Source organism: Lethenteron reissneri, chromosome 35 (assembly GCF_015708825.2).
Source record: "Lethenteron reissneri isolate LAM-NWPU_2019-01 chromosome 35, ASM1570882v1, whole genome shotgun sequence".
NCBI classification, from domain to species: domain Eukaryota; kingdom Metazoa; phylum Chordata; class Hyperoartia; order Petromyzontiformes; family Petromyzontidae; genus Lethenteron; species Lethenteron reissneri.
In genome coordinates this window covers 4,831,572-4,846,830 of record NC_083813.1, presented here as the reverse complement: position 1 = coordinate 4,846,830, position 15,259 = coordinate 4,831,572, and the positions used below count along the sequence as shown (strand labels likewise).

General features: G+C 43.0%; 1 protein-coding gene across 1 annotated transcript in view; it reads left to right on the top strand.

Moving 5' to 3' along the window:
• LOC133350839 (centrosomal protein of 72 kDa-like) overlaps window positions 1-15,259 on the top strand; it is a 30,394-nt gene that overhangs the window by 12,732 nt on the left and 2,403 nt on the right. The window contains exons 4-14 of the mRNA XM_061565612.1: window positions 634-826; window positions 1,665-1,776; window positions 2,819-2,970; window positions 5,149-5,282; window positions 5,614-5,680; window positions 6,579-6,791; window positions 7,265-7,413; window positions 7,520-7,631; window positions 8,709-8,974; window positions 10,532-10,661; window positions 11,797-11,914. Of these exons, the coding sequence (XP_061421596.1) occupies window positions 634-826; window positions 1,665-1,776; window positions 2,819-2,970; window positions 5,149-5,282; window positions 5,614-5,680; window positions 6,579-6,791; window positions 7,265-7,413; window positions 7,520-7,631; window positions 8,709-8,974; window positions 10,532-10,661; window positions 11,797-11,914 (1,646 nt within the window). The remainder of the gene's footprint in view (window positions 1-633; window positions 827-1,664; window positions 1,777-2,818; window positions 2,971-5,148; window positions 5,283-5,613; window positions 5,681-6,578; window positions 6,792-7,264; window positions 7,414-7,519; window positions 7,632-8,708; window positions 8,975-10,531; window positions 10,662-11,796; window positions 11,915-15,259) is intronic.

The following is a 15,259-nucleotide window of genomic DNA, read 5'->3' as shown; positions in this document are numbered from 1 at the left end:
CAGATCATGCTTTCCAACCTGATGATTGACGCTTGTGTTGTGCCCGAAAGGTTGTGATTTATTTTATACCTACGTGACTTTACCGAAACAACCAAAGAGTATTCTAGATATAGATTTGTTTGTTGCGATGTAGCTATTATATACACATGTATAATTGTTTTAATCTGCAAGAAATGAACATGTGTTTTTTCAAGTATGACATGCTTCCTGCTTTTCTGGCATCACTCATTTCTACTGAGTGAGTATATGTGTATTTGCTTTGTAAATGGATGGGCAATGTGTACTCTGCGTAAAAAATATTTGTGTTCGCATGTGCATATATTTTATCATAAATTATGCTGACTTTCATTTACCATTAACATAATTATCATGTTAAAGAATTGACAGTCCATATAATATTACGTAGTTTTGCATACCTTGATGGGTAGTAAGCTGGCTCTGAATATAACAATATAATTTAAATGTTTAGCAAATGAGTGGAGAGGAATTTATATATGTAATTCTAATTTGAAAGGATTATGTTGTTTAATTCACTCGAGCCCATGGGCAAGTCGGCAAGCCATCTTTTCCCACACTCTCTCACTCGGAAGTTGCAAAGAGGGAGCGAGTTCTTACGACTGCCCTTGTCTCCAGGGCCTGGAACACCTGACATTGCTGGAGAAGCTCAACCTCTACTACAACAGCGTGGCCAACAAGCAGGAGCTGCTGCGGCTGCGTGCCATGTCTGGCCTGCGCGAGCTTGACCTGCGGCTGAATCCTGTGGCAGCAGCGGAGCCAGACTACCGCTTGCTGCTGGTCCACATGCTGCCCAACCTGCGCCGGTTGGGTCAGTGAATATGTGCCCAGCGTGAAGATGGAGCATTAAGATGATGCCGTTGGTTGCGTTGATGTGTTTTCATTCTGTGCAAGATAACACTGTGGCTAGAGCATATCAATTAGAGCGGTTAGGTTGTGAGTGAATTCTCAGGGGGTTTACTCACTCTGAAATGATTTCCTTTGGTTTATTCTATGGGTACCACTTTGTGGGACTTTATCAGTGGACTGACTGACCCCAATTGCATGCATGTTTAATGTTCACATTCCCATGTATAATGGTGGTTGTGACCACAATGTTGACCACTAGCTTCGTGCTTGATGGTTAAACTTGGCGGTGACTACTGGCTTTGCACTCGGTGAATGCAGTAGTGACCGATGGCTGCATGCTCAGTGGTTGAACCCATTGTTGACCACTAGCTGTGCGCTCAGTGGTTGTGCTCTCAGGGCCACCAAGGGAGGTTAGCACTGCCACATTAAACTAAAAGGTCCACTGAGCTATATTGCTCTTTTTCATAAGCAGCCTGGCCACAAATGATGGCTCAACAAAGTGGCTTACCATGTGGGCATTTATTTATAACAGACAAATACTCTAAACGGATGTTTCTAAATGTAGAGGCAAAAATCGGAGGACACGGAGAAACATCTACAAGAACTGCAAATATACAGCAGAAAATCAGGGTCGGGATCGAACCCACGACCTGTTTACCAGACGAGGTAGTTATCATCTTGCCACCGATTGAGCAGGGAGGCACTTTGACATTGCTTGATTGAGCAGGGAGGCACTTTGACTTTTGACAAGATAAATACATAGTGTTGACACAAATGTTCCCCCCCCCCCGTGGACTCAGATGACAGGCCCGTACGAGACAGCGAGCGGAAGGCGGCACTGATGCACTACAGCAGCGATCAAGCGTACGAGTTCCGGGATCCTGACCCACCAGCAGCTAAAGAACCTGAAAAGTAAACACCGATACCTGGCGTTATTATTATTGTAGTAGCGTTCACGACTCTTGGACACCGGAGTTGGAGGCACACGGGTTTATTTAACACAGCACGTTCGTGGCATACAACACTGGAGGGGGTATCGGCCCCCTCACCCGACTAGCTGAGGATACACGTCCTAGCTACTCCTAGCCTGCCTCCTAGTCCTCCACTAACGGGCTAGGGGAGGCTATCTGGCCCGACACTGGTAAGTCGGGCCCGGTACCCGGAGTCCCAGACCAGCTCTTACAAGAGCACCGGCTCTGGCTCTCGGGACCACGCCGCTGGCTCGGTCCTGTTCGGCCCTGATAAGGACGGCGAACCAGGGGAGTCCAGTGCTCTATCTAAGACGTCTTCAGTCTTCCCTGGTTAGCTTAACATAACTCCCGAGCCCTTTGATACATCCCCTTTTATACCCAACCCCTCGCTGAGGGGTGGGGCCCCGGGGGATCATAACGTCCGAATCAGCCCCCCCAGGGTGCCTGGCGCGGACGTCGTAGAGGGCACCTCCCCGTGCACTCACGTAGCCCCGCCCACTGTGTTTGTTTGCCATAAGCTGCCATGCATAACGGGCTCTCTCTCTAACACCCCTACATTATTATTAATTATTACTCTTAGCAATTCATGGTTTTACGTTGTATTTTCAAGTGTGCCTTGCTTGGTTAGCACATTTACATTGGGCATTTTAATCTTGAATTTCTCATAGGATGACTGTAGTAATTTAGTTATTAAAATAATTTTGTGCGTACCATGAATTTATATACACACGTTAAACGAATGAAAGGTAAGTTGGCTAAGACTGGTTGTTTCATTAACCACCACGATTATCTATATTTTAATTGTAATCTCTAGGCTAGTAATCCTATTTTATTAATCGAATTACAATTTGTGTTACCTCATGGAGAATCACTTGCCTTCAGTTACAACAGAGATATTTCATCTCAATGGGCTCTCAAGTAGGTAACAATAAAGGAATTGAGCAATTCGCATGTCAATACAAAACACTTACTTGACCCCACAGGCCCTTGCAGCCGAGAGCGGCGTATGTGAGCTCAATGTCACGACCACGCTCCCTGCTGGATGCCGACGACGAACGTGTCCTCAACTTGATTTCGCAGCCGGGATTCACGCTCGGCAGCAAGGAGCCCTCCGTCGAGCTGCACTCCCTGGAGAGTAAGCAGCAATGGAATCCGCACCTCCCGATGAGCGCACGGTTGGCTATGTACAATGCAAAAGAAGTGCAACATATGTACTTACAAATAAGCAACGTGGCAAGCAAAAGCCAAGCGCTCTGTACTCGGAGCGCTTGACTCACAATGCCAAGATTACCAGTTCAAATCCTGGTCAGTGGTCAACTCAGCTTATCATCCCACTGTTTTTGGATATGAGTACTGCTTGATGGGAAGTCATCAGTGGTTGTCCTTTGGAAAGACTGGCTGCTGCCACTATGGGAATGTGGAATATCCTCCATTGGCTTTTGTTTATAAACAAATATTAGTACCACTGATTGTTTTAACAGGGAAAAATTGTCTTTACTAAATACAATACAGTGGATTTCATTTCTGTACAGAATTACAATGCAGAGAATGCATCTCTATGCCAATTGGATGAATTGGAGGGAAGTGCAACAATTTGTACACAACCCCGAATAGGGTATAACAGCTGACAGACTAGGTTTTAAAAAATAAACTACTAAACTTACCTGAACATTTTTATTTTACCAGGTAAGGCCCACTGAGCTCTATAGCTCTTTTTCAGAATCGACCTGGCTACAAATGATGGCTCAATGAAGTCGCTTATCATGTGAAATTTTAGAGCAGCCAAAAACTATAAATATACAGACATCAGGGTCGGGATTGAACCCACGACCTGCATACCAGGCGATGTAATTAACATCTCATCACCGTGATATATGATCTGATGAATACTATAATAGGCTATTATGAAGCACATTTGTTTGTGACTTATATGTATTTTATAGAAGAATACCTTTAAGAATGCAGTCTGTTAGGCCATTTACACATGTCGTGCGTACAAACCAATCCAATAATAGGTTCTTGTATCAATTTAGTATTTCATGTTCTTTGGGTCTTTCGATAAAGCCACGGAAATAGAAAAAAATAAAAAATATCACGACGTTTCGATCGCAACACAAGCAATCGTCATCGGGTGAAAAAATAGCGAGAGAGCTGCTGAGGCAGGATGTTATAAAGGTTTGAGGTGGGTGTAGCCCAAGGGTCATAAGCAAAGTGGGCAGGGCTAGTGATGAAATTTGCATGCCAATGTAAGATCGGAGTGCTGAGCTACCTCCACGACGACCAAGCTGCGGAGGTGGCCATTGCATTGTTAGAGATTAGCATGTCAATGTTAGATCATAGAGCAACGGTGGTTGTGTTAGTGAGACATTAACCTGTTAATGTAAAGACATTTAACCTGTTAATATAACTACTAAACATCACAGCCAGTTATGACTTAACCTGGTTAATAACGTCCTTCCAATGATTGCTCAGTTTGTACCCATCTTCTCGGTTTAAATTATGTCTGTGTTTATATATCTGGATGGCTTCATGAACGAATCTTTGTTGTAGATGCCCGGGGTATTGCATGTCAGGGATCACATGACATCAGATCACTAATTTTATGTACTGTGTTGAATCGAACCTGGATCTTGTGTTTGCTCATGATTTTAGAAATCAATTGCATACACCCAGCCATCAAATTCACCATGGAGGTGGAAAAGGATGGAAACTTACCATTCTTGGATGTTTTAATCGAAAAGAGACCAGATGGCTTAATGGGACACTGTCTGCAGGAAAGCTACCCATATGGATGCCTACCTAAAACCTGATTCCCACCACCATCCCAGAAGAATTCCCTCATCAACACTCTACACCATAGAGCATGATGTATTTCTGACCAGCACCACCTAGCCATTGAACTGGAACACGTACACCAAGCCCTCAAGATGAATGGATATTCAGACTACACAATCCGTAAAGCTATCACCCCAACCGTTGGGAAAGAACCATCTGAGGAACCAATCAAATGATGATAATGATATGCACTGTCCTTGAAGTCCTATCATCATCATCAGAGTTGTTTCTTTTTGTTTGCATTTTGACTACTTGTGTTGTGGTTATTGAAAACATGATGCCTTGAATAAAGGTGTCAGTTTTGTACCAGTTTAAAGGGTAAAAACCTACTACTATATTTTGCCACTGGTAAAGGAGGTCTCATACTGCGGAGCATACAGTTAATACATTCATTGGCTGTACAGGTTGTAGATAAAAGTGGGACTTCAGATGGACATTTGCAGCAGCAAATAGATACATTACTCTGCTTTTTCTGCAGGCATACGGGAAATGGACAGGGTGACTTCTGGAGACAAACTCGGCATGTCTCGCTCTACTCAAGAGGAAAGCAAAGCCAAGGACCCATTCCTGCAAATCCAGAATTGCTCAACCCAGTCCATCGAAATCCCCAAGGTGCATTTCGGCGCTTTGAACACAGGCATGACCAGCCTCTGTGCACGCTTATATATAGCAGCCACGTTTCTCCAATGACCAGTTGGCCTCTGAATTTTAATTCATCAGTCAGTACGATGTCTACAGCAGATGCTGCACTGCGATATTTACGTCATGACGGCCCACCGGTCAGTGCGGAAATGTTGCTGCTAATTTAATCTTGGTATGATGCGGATGCTGTCATGCTGCTGAGAGGCACTAATGATGCCATTCCTCATTTCAAACTCTTAAGGCATTTTGATGTGTATGATTCATGGACAGTTAATTGATGTACAAAATGGCATTGTTACAGACAAGCTCAGGATTTCGAAGTGGAACTGGGAGCAAGGTTTATACTGATTCCACGATCTATGAAGGAGGTTAGTAATTTATTACACATGGATGAATGGGATATACATTTCCAGATTTTTTTTATGCAAAGTTGACTAATTATTTACTGAATTAAAAAAAATAGTGTCATTCAGCCTATTTATTGTTTTCCTTTATATTTAGCATCAACTATAATCAACTAAAATAGTGGCTGTACAGAATGTAACATTTTCTGTATCATGTGATCATTTCTTATATAAGGGAAAAAGTGCTGCATCGTACTAAAACAAAATGTATACATTCGTATTATGCAAGTAAGATAATTTTAACACGACTGTTTTGATGAATTTGTAAATAGTTCATTGTCATATTTTATTTAAAGCATAGGTACTACACCTCTGTAATTGTTAAAGCAGTACATTTCCCAAGCCAAGTGTTTTACTATCGACCAAATACAGACATAAATCAAGAGGTGTTTGCTGAAATATGAAGTTTTACATACCAGCAGAAGTATAAAATAGCACAATCCTTTGTTGTACTATACTATGCCCCAATGTCTATGTTCCCCACATTGGCCACTGCCCAGTGTGAAGTACATTCAATTATTTTCAAGAACTCCCTGGTGTGAGGAGTTACTCATCCAGCAGTGGATTGACAAGAGGTGTGCCCCTTTACTGTAAATGTGGTGCTAATTTACAGGACATCTGTGAAAATACTGGACATCTGTGAAAAAAAGATTAATCGTTCATCAGATTCCTCCATGAAAATGTGGACAAGTTTAGGTTAATTATGAGTGACCAGTGCCGTGAATTTAACCACACTTGTTGCGGGTTCCATCTAAAACACACTGGGGACAGCTGTCTCCTCCATTCACAAGTGGAAGCACAGCCTAACTTGTCATTCATTACCGTCGCTGTGCGAGCATCCACGGGCCCTCTATGTTGGCAGGGGCACTGAAGGCGTCTCCGCCAAGGTCGGCGCTGCGCTCGCCAGGGAGGGAGGGCAGCGCCCCTGGCCGTCCCCGCGATGGCCACGTGCGCGTCACCTTCGCTGACGAGGCTCCCCGTGACCTCACGGCGTCTGACCCCAACCTGCGCTTCCAGGACGAGGCCGAGGCGTACCACGTGATTAGTGGGCGCGCCAACTTCACGCCACACCCTGGTAGCCGGGTCTCTCGCTATTTCCCCGGACTGTATATTCGCGGAAGTTCCGTGTACAAGCCCTGTGTGGATTTATTAAGCGTCCCAAGTGCGTTTGTGTGTAATTAAAGATGGAAGTGTATTGAAACAGATATTGTAGGTAGTGTTAATGGTCATAATTTTTTTCTGTCAACTGCGAAGTAGTGTAAGTATTTTAATTACTCTAAAACTTAGAAAATGTAATCCTTTATTTTGCAAAAAATTGCTAAAACTGCACTTTCACAAAAGTATGACTTCATACTCCTTAGATAATTATTTCTATATTGTAAATAAATTAAACAGCTGATTTTTCTCATTTAAAATGATCAGTTTTGGATCCGGCAAAAATCCTACACGCGTGCTGTTACAACGCATCAATACCATTCTCATATCCCGCTGCATTTTAAAATGTCAAGACTTGGCTTTCAAAGCTATTTCTTTCTTGACATCTTCCAGCAGGGGGCATGCACAGCATTTCCTGCGACAGCAATACTGGGAAAGGTCCCCCCTCCAGCAGAAGTGAAAATGAAGCCATTCACAAGCGCTGGAGCAGCCTGGACCAGCTGTCCAAGTCGTCACCGAGCCAGAGGACCTTGCATGAAAAAGTACACTCTGTCCCGGCTGCTTCATTGCCAGACCTCTACGAGACTCCTGCACAAATGCTAACGCCTGCAGCAATGTAATTAACTGGAGTTTTTTTTTTGTAACTAGGTGGCAGATGTGGATTGCACACTGGTTCCCCCGCCATTGGAACAATTGCTGGATCTGGTCGACAAGCACTGGAATGGTTCCAGATCGCTGCACGTCAATGATCGCTTCCTAGGTACACCTTGCCCCGTGCACACGTGACGCGTGACAAGTGCGTCGCGTGTTATCTTGAAACAATGCGTAGTAGTGGCACTTTAGCTCTAAAATACACCCTGCAAGTTCAGCACAGGGGAGTCAAGCACCAGCAATTGGTGGTATGATTAAGTCATTGTGTGTCACAGAGCCTGTACAAGCTGTTGCAAAGAATATCATGGGTTCTTTCAAAGTATTTTCGTCCACTATGCAGGCCAGAAACTTCTACGATATGAGTGTGGTGGCTTGTGCTTGTTATCAAGCATTCTGAATGCAAAGGTTAGTGCATCGCATTGGGCTTTGTGAAATTCCAAAATCCATGAGCTGAGAGGTGGTCAGAGCGTAGCAGTACAGAAAACGGGTTTTGAACCGGCCTTCAAGTTATCCCCTCATGGGTTTTATCTAGATATTCTTTGTTTCTTTCCAAATGCAAAATAATAATTCATGGAATTGGCAAGAATTCCAATGCAAAACCCACATTAAATATGCTCTCGAGATACATTGAGACTTTCCTGGATAAATAAAAAAATAACATGCCAAGATTTTGTGTGTGACCACGTACATCAATCTGCCCCTCTGTATTGATTCAATATGCTCATGTTAATATATTATGAAACTTATTTAACACAAACTAGTTTTGGTAAAAATATGTTTCAAGTTGTAATGAGACTTATTATTAAACTCACAAAGTTGAAACTGGTTAAAATTTGCCTGCTTATACACGTGCTGTTTGAATATTGGTCTACCAAGGTTGATGACATGAAATAGAATGTATGGTAATGTGTAAAAAACGTTCATGATTTTACTATGTAATTACCAACAATTCACCTACAACCTTGACTCTAACATGAGGCAACCCAGTAGTGAGTGACCTGTTATTTTACATCCGTGTGATTAACCATAATCTTAACTACTTATTTTCCTATGTGCATACTTTTATTCTATATTTACTTATTGCCAATAGGTAAAGTTTCCTTTGAGCAATGGACTGTTTATTAGTATAATGATGGTGACAATTGAAGAGGTGCTGCTGCTCTGGTCCCTGCTCGTTGCCTTGCAGTTCCCGCTCGGCAGATCCTGAACGCCGTCAGCGGTGGAGTGTCGATGTTGAGTCAGCTGCGTGAGCTTCAAGAACTCCGTGATCGGATCTCGGATCTGACCCGTGAAAGAGAGGCCCTGGCCCGAGAGAACGCCGCGCTAAATCGGGACCACTCCGCCACGCGGGACCAGATGGTGCAGTTGCAGGCACAGGCCCTCAGACAAACTGCTGAAAGCCAGGAACTTTTGAAAATCAAGGACCATCTCGCAAGTGCACTAAAAGACGGTGTAAGTTTTATTGAATTGGATATTTTGTTTTCATTACATTGCCAGTTATATACCTATGTTGAAAACATGTTTGAATATAAATATTTTGCCTGGTCTCAGTTGTGATGAACTATATAATTTTTTAAGTTCTGTCATCTGATGAATAAAAAATGTAAGGTTAAATTGAATCATTGAGCAGTGTCTGTACAAATCCTCTACACATGGAAATAGTGGAGCACCAATCTCATAATTTTATAAGGCTGACTACAACCCTGTAAGTTTAATAGTGGTATAAATCAAACTTTTTTTTCTATCTCCCCCTGTCAAAAACAATGTTCTGCATGACATAGTGCAACCAAGACTGATATTGCAGTTGTGATGTTTTTCTTCAACACATTACAACTTGTGAAGATTTGTTGGTTGCAGCAAAATCACGTCAAATATATAAATCATTTGGTGACTGGGTGGCTTAGATGATTGATGCATGTAGTGCTGAACGAGCAACTCTTTGATCCAGGGTTCAATCTGCAGGACAAACACGTGAAGTATAAGTGAACATTCATATTTGTGATATAAATCCCTTAGCCAACACTCCCTTCATTCATAATTAATTATTTTAATGTATGTATTTATCTCCACAGCAGGTTAAATACTAGGCTAAGCAATTCAACATGCATCCTTAACTTATATTTTCCGGCCACACACATTACAAAAATATGGGGGTGAAACTAATTTCAGTCATCAATATATGCTCAAATGGAATCACTAACATCTACTTTTGGAATTGAAAATTCACTTTTAGAACTCGAGTTAAATCAGTGCTGCAGTGAGCTATTCTGTCATGTGTTTAAATGTTTAATGACAGATGATCCTTCATTAGAAAAAATATATCTTAGGATTATGCCCCACATCTTTGCATTCATTTTTTTCCAATTTCATTATGAGTGTGGTTTTGGAATCTTGTAACGAACATTTCATTTGGAAATCTTGCAGCCACCAGTCAGAAGTACCGTGGGAAATTATGTCACAATTACGTGTGCAGTCACTTCAGTTGGCCCTTCTTTTTAAGTGTTAATTATCAGTCATGTGAGCAGTGGAATAATCCCAATTAAGTGAAAAACCAAATGTGACATGGTGGATGCTTACACACCCATTGCTGACCTGGATGAGATCTTCAGTTGGGTACACTTGAGAACGTGGTTTAATAATGGCCAACGGGGACACCTGGATTTGAACTCGGAATCTCCGGCTTGGTGCTCTTGATGAGCAGAATGACCCACTCGCTCACCTCTAATCCTTTATTTTGTAATGTTATTATATTTCAGTGGGAGCCCGGGACATGGGGGTGGGGGGACAGAAACTCCGCGCACCTAAGTCCCAAACGCTGTGGTCCTGAGTTGAGAGAAGGGGGGAGCTTGGGCTCGCTGTTCCACCGAGTTGGGACTGTGAGTGGGGTACTTTGGAAGGGTGAGGGAGGAGAGGGAGCAGGGGGGAAGAATGAGGGTGAGGAGGGGGGAAGGCGAGGGAGGGCAGGAGCTCACCTCTAATCTTACCACCACTGTTGTTGATTGCATCAAGGCGGAGACGCGGTCGAAGCTGACGCAGCTCACAGAGGAGAGCCACCTGCTGCGGGAGAAAGCTACCCGGCTGCAGCGAGAGGCGGCGGCACGAAGCGGAAGCGGCCATGCGGACACGACGCAGCGCGCGGGTACACGGCGGGGTCACTGGCCACCACACGTGGTCGCACGCACACCCCTTGACCCCCGTGCCCTCACGGTGCTCTAGGTAGTGGTAGTGCTGTTGCAATTATCACGGATGCAGTGCTCATCCATTGAGATGCGGCCTGCAAAGAAGAACTTAAGTCAATTTAACACGTAGCAGGCTTTCGCGACCAATATTATTCATAATGAAGGTTTTTGGGTCAGATCGCGTTATTTATAAATGTGTCGTAACCCTCCACCACCCGACACGGCCAAACAGTAAAAAATGTGTCACGTTTTTCAAAGGACAAAATAATTCACTTCTTTAGCCCACCGGTGTGCTGAAGAGAGAATTATTTTGTCCTTTGAAAAACGTGACACATTTTTTACTATTTGGCCGTGTCGGGTGGTGGAGGGTTACGACACGTTTATAAATAACGCAATCTGACCCAAAAACCTATATTATGAAGAACTTAAGTCTCTACGTGAACCCTTTTTTGCCAGTAACAAGATGATGAGAAAAATAAACGAAACAAAACTTCTCAAACCGAGAAATTAATGCTTTGATATTTGCATCATCTTTGTGCTGTTTGTTTGCCTTTTGCCATTCTTTGATCTAACACTGGTGAGACAAGGCCATAAAGGAGGCTGTTTATGGCGTCGACCAAGCAGTTTCAAGGACAATATATACATTATCAAATCATGTTTTACTACAACTATGTGTGGTTAATGCAGACTTATAGCTTGCAAAACGTGTCTATTTGGTGCTTGAACATCTTTAACATCACCAGTATTCTTACCGGAAAGGGTAAATCCGATTTTTTTTTTCTCCTTTACGTCGCACCTCGTGAAGTTCCAGTAAATGTGTCTTGCCTAGTTCACTCAACATAAAGCTCAAGCATTTTTTATTCAGTGTTTGTGTTTTGGATTTACAAATTACCTTACATAATAAGTTGAAACCATATAAGCCCATCAAGTTAGCCTTTATCTTTATGGGTGATGTGAACGATTTTTCTGTTTTATCTTAACATTTACTAACTAAAGATGTCCCTGTGCTGAGCTCAGGTGCGTTATCGTGATGGTAGTTTTTTAATGTAAAACCGTCAGCCATGAACTTGCGCTGTATTCTCATTTGTATTCTAGCAGGTGAACTCCAGCAGGAAAACCAGAAGCTGGTCACCGAGATGAAGAATATGCGGCACCAGCTTCAGCAACTCAGTCAGGTTCACGAGCTCGTCACAATGTTGCAAGAGAGTCACAAGTGAGAAATGTTAACTGAACACAAAAATAACACACAGCAGTAATTAATGAATGGGGCACTGTTCTCATCGACATTCACTTTGTGCCACTTTTGAGTAGAATGCACACGCCTTCACCGTCCCGTTTATATAAACATAGACACTACACCGGGCTGAAACAGCCGCCAGCTGCAAGAGCCACTGAATCTCCAACTCCAGGGAGAGACTCAGGGCTGCATCCTTTGAGCAGTTTGGTGGTGATTGAATGGTGGTTTGATCTGCGATGAAGTTGAGCTCATAAGTCAGCTTTAAACATTTCCAGCACTAGTTTGCTACTCATGGATACAAAATGTTTGGTTGTTGAAATGGGCGATGCGATCTTCACCCCCCCCCCATCCCCAAACCAAACCAAGGAGACATGGCGGGGGGGGGGGGCTTACTGTGGCTGCTTATTGGTGAAAAAGATTGACCAAGAGTCTTGTGTTGATGGTCGGTTACTGTGTGTGGGTCTTGCCCCTTGTCTGCAAATCATGGCCTCTTGAATCTGACTTTTCAACAGCAATGCCCCCGGCTTATAGTTGGTAGGAAAAACTTTTTTCGCACCATATGTACTAACCGGAGGTTCGGGGAAAACACAAAAAGCAGGACCACCTGATGAATCGGGTGACGGCTGAGGAGAATCTTGACCCTTGCTGGTCTCCACGCATCCCGACGAAGGTGCTGCAACCTCCTGGCCATGATGGGAAGCCGGAGCGGTGGGTGTAATAGCAGAGGTTGAGCCCGTATATGAGTGCGTTGCTGTGGCTTCCGAAGGTGGCTGACTTGTCGTAAGCCTGACAGGAGGATCAGAAATCCGTGGGTTGTCTACTGGGAGTCAAAATCATGAGTGCGATTGATCTCGTCTTAGCGGGCGAAAGAAGACAACAAAGCTAAGGCGTGCACGATATAATTTGCAACAGAACAGGCCTCAACTACGTCAGTTGAGGGTCCCTCCCATCTGCGTTCCTTCATTTAAAGTATTGGCAACTTCTGATGTGTTTTGCAGCTGTCAAAGTCGTGGTTAGTGCCGAGACAGGTGAAGCACGGAGTGCTGGTCTTGGAGAGCAAATCCTCGCTAGCACCTTTACAACCTTTTCGTGAGAATTTTATTTCAAACCCTCATTTGAAATGGGCTGTTTAAATTCAGCAGCGAAACATCCCTTACCCACTGAAGGAGAGTTGAAATAAATTAAAAAAGTGAATAAAATGTTTTATTGGGAGCTATCAACCCCCTCTGTTTACAGCTTGCTTGCAGAAAGAAAAGAGTGATAGCAGTGACAAGGTCCATGCGGCTGGGGGGCACCGACACCAGCAGAAGTGGTTTTCCTGTCTGCAGGCAGTGGCTGCTGCTGTGAGATGCTAATAGTATGACACATGGACACCAAAGTGAGAACCAACACCAGTGAATAGAACATCTTGTTAACAGCAATATTCAGCTTCTACACTAATAATGTTTCATATTTACCATATTTTCCCACATATAACCCGCGGGGTTTACCACTTTTTACAAACAAATCAAGACCCTGCGGGGTATATGGAAGTGCGAGCTATCCCAAAAATGTTACACGTGTGACATGTCATAAATCGTTAAATGTTTTCATGGTAGGACTATCCACTATGCAACACTTACCTTTGACTAAAGCACTGCTGAATAAACCACTCACACTAAAATTGCACATGTTATCACGTTTTAAATGATTAGAATTTTGTACAATGAAACGACAATGCTTGAAGTGGGCGCACTTTGTTTACCGTAACTTTCAGTGGCTGTAGGGGGGTGCGAAAGTTTCAGCTGAGGCTATGGATTGCACAATGGCAAGGGCCTTAACAAGCGTCTACCAGACGTGGAATCATAATTGCGGAGTCCCTTAGGCCGCTGCTATTGGCTGAGCACTATACAGTCGCGACCATGAGCTTTGTTTCAAACTTCCAATGGCTTTGTTGCCAGGAGGCAATGGCGTTACCGTAGTGCCGCTATTGTCTGCGCAGCGCGCAATCTACCAGTGCTAAAACTGTACAGGGGTAACCACCGGTCCAGTAGCTGTAATATGAGGTCGAATGCTGGTAAGCCTAACAGTACGCTTACTTACGGTACTTTTCTACCAGTTATGTTATTTATTTATTGGATATTTACTTTTGTTACTTATTTACTGTTTTAAAGTTTACTTGTTTCCGGTTAGTTTGTTTTCTTTGTGCACGTTATGATTTTAATGTTAACAATTGATAGTGGAATGTATTACAAATGTAGACTTTGTATTAATATGATGGAATTATATTCTTAGGTTTTTTCGGTAAAGTCACGTAGGTAAAACATCAAAATATTTTTTATTAATTTTGATGTTTTACCTACGTGACTTTACCGAAAAAACCTAAGAATATGAATCCTTACAGTCACGAAAGCTTCAAATCTATAATGATGGAATTAAGCTGTGGTAATTACGTTAAGGATATGAATGCATGCGGGGTATATGGAGGTGCGGGCTATCTGAATTTTTTTTACACAAAACGCTATTTTTGTGGGGTATATGTGTATGTGGGCTATATGCGGGAAAATACGGTATTTATAGTGGAGGAATATGATGAGATATAAAGCTCTTTTTCACAGATGTCCAAATGTATTTTAAACGTGGCCATTGTAGGGAGTTTGTACATTTGATGGCTTTTTGCAGGCAGTCTTATGAATGACATCACAGAGTTATCAAAGACTAATTTGCAGCAGATGCCATGCTTTTGTATTCTCCTTGGCAGAGGTAAAGTTTAAACCATCATAGTGCACCAAATATTTGCTAATTCTTCAGGTGCTAAAAACTTTGGTGTATAATTTAAAATAACGTCATCAAAATAACTGCATAATTAACACTGCTTGATATTAGGTATCTAGAAGAATAACATTTCGGGGCATGGCTCTTATTGAGTGCTATAATTGCAAAATACTGTAAAGGAAGAAAAAAAATCTCATACAACCAGTCAAAGTTTTTGGACATGGCACACGTCTGCTGAAAGTAGCACTCCACAACCAGTCGCACCCACAAAGGGGCAAAACTGTACATCGCATACAGCAACCACACACGCTTATTTACAAAAAGTTAAAAAAATATGCAACCCGCGGTGCAGTTTTTCTCTTTCCTGTGCTTATTTTAACCTGGTTGCTGGGAGACAACTACACTGTGTGCTCGACTTTTTTTCTCTCCTTCACTTGGCAGAGACGAGGATAGGGCCCCCATGTGATTGAGGGCTGATGCGTGAAATGTTGGCGCGGGCCGCGGAGGCTCGTGCTATTTGGCTTCCTGCGCGCGTGTAGCGGTCTTTTCCACAAACTTCAGTGCATC